At 39.4% G+C, this 805-nt stretch overlaps 1 protein-coding gene across 1 annotated transcript in view; it reads left to right on the forward strand.

The window, feature by feature from the left end:
* The window catches only part of Ndc80 (NDC80, kinetochore complex component), a 41376-nt gene that overhangs the window by 31155 nt on the left and 9416 nt on the right, over window positions 1-805 (forward strand). The window contains exon 14 of the mRNA XM_004635791.2: window positions 347-436. Within this exon, the coding sequence (XP_004635848.1) occupies window positions 347-436 (90 nt within the window). The remainder of the gene's footprint in view (window positions 1-346; window positions 437-805) is intronic.

Raw genomic sequence — 805 nt, forward strand, 5'->3', positions numbered from 1 at the left:
GACGTATCTGGAGACTGTAACAACAATATAACTATGTGTAAATTGTTTTCAAAAAAATACTGCATTGGGCTTAACGTACTTGCAGAATGCTTACACAATGTCAGTGAATTTCCAGCTCAAATGAGCAGCCGTTAAACTTTGCAAATATTCAAAACAAAATTAGTTGATATTCCTTAGTTACAGAAATTATATTAAATATCAGTTTTGTTTTCTTGTGCTTAGTATCTCAAGATTTAAAATGCCCTGGATTTCTCCCTCTAAAAACAATTCATCACAGCTGTATGCTGCCCCGTAAGATTTTGTAACTGCACATCTTATGTCACCCACATTGCTCTGTGTCCTGTAGGTGCCTCTCAAGGAACTCCTGAATGAAAACGAAGAAGAAATTAATAAAGCTCTAAATAAGAAGATGGGTTTGGAGGATACTTTAGAACAGGTGAGTGATACAACAGACTCACTTAAAGCAAAGATTTCTTAGACCTGAAATTAATCATTTCTATTTGTTTTATCATTTATTTGGTACAGGGTCTTATTACACAATTCAGACTCATAGTGATCCTCCTGTCTCAGCCTCCCCAGCCCTGGGAGTACAGGCATGTGCTACCATTCCCAGTTTTGGGGCCAGCACAGTTGCACCCATGCGGTGCTGGAGATTGAACCCAGGTTCTTGTGCTTGCCAGGCAGGCATTTAGACCAGCTATATCTACAGCCCTGTTTTTTGGTTTTTTTGAGACAGGATCTCGCTAAGTAGTGTAGGCTAGTCTTGAACTCACATGTATAGCCCCAGCTAGCTTCAAACTCATGA

The sequence above is a fragment of the Octodon degus genome, unplaced genomic scaffold (genome assembly GCF_000260255.1).
Source record: "Octodon degus isolate 3935 unplaced genomic scaffold, OctDeg1.0 scaffold00075, whole genome shotgun sequence".
NCBI classification, from domain to species: Eukaryota; Metazoa; Chordata; class Mammalia; order Rodentia; family Octodontidae; genus Octodon; species Octodon degus.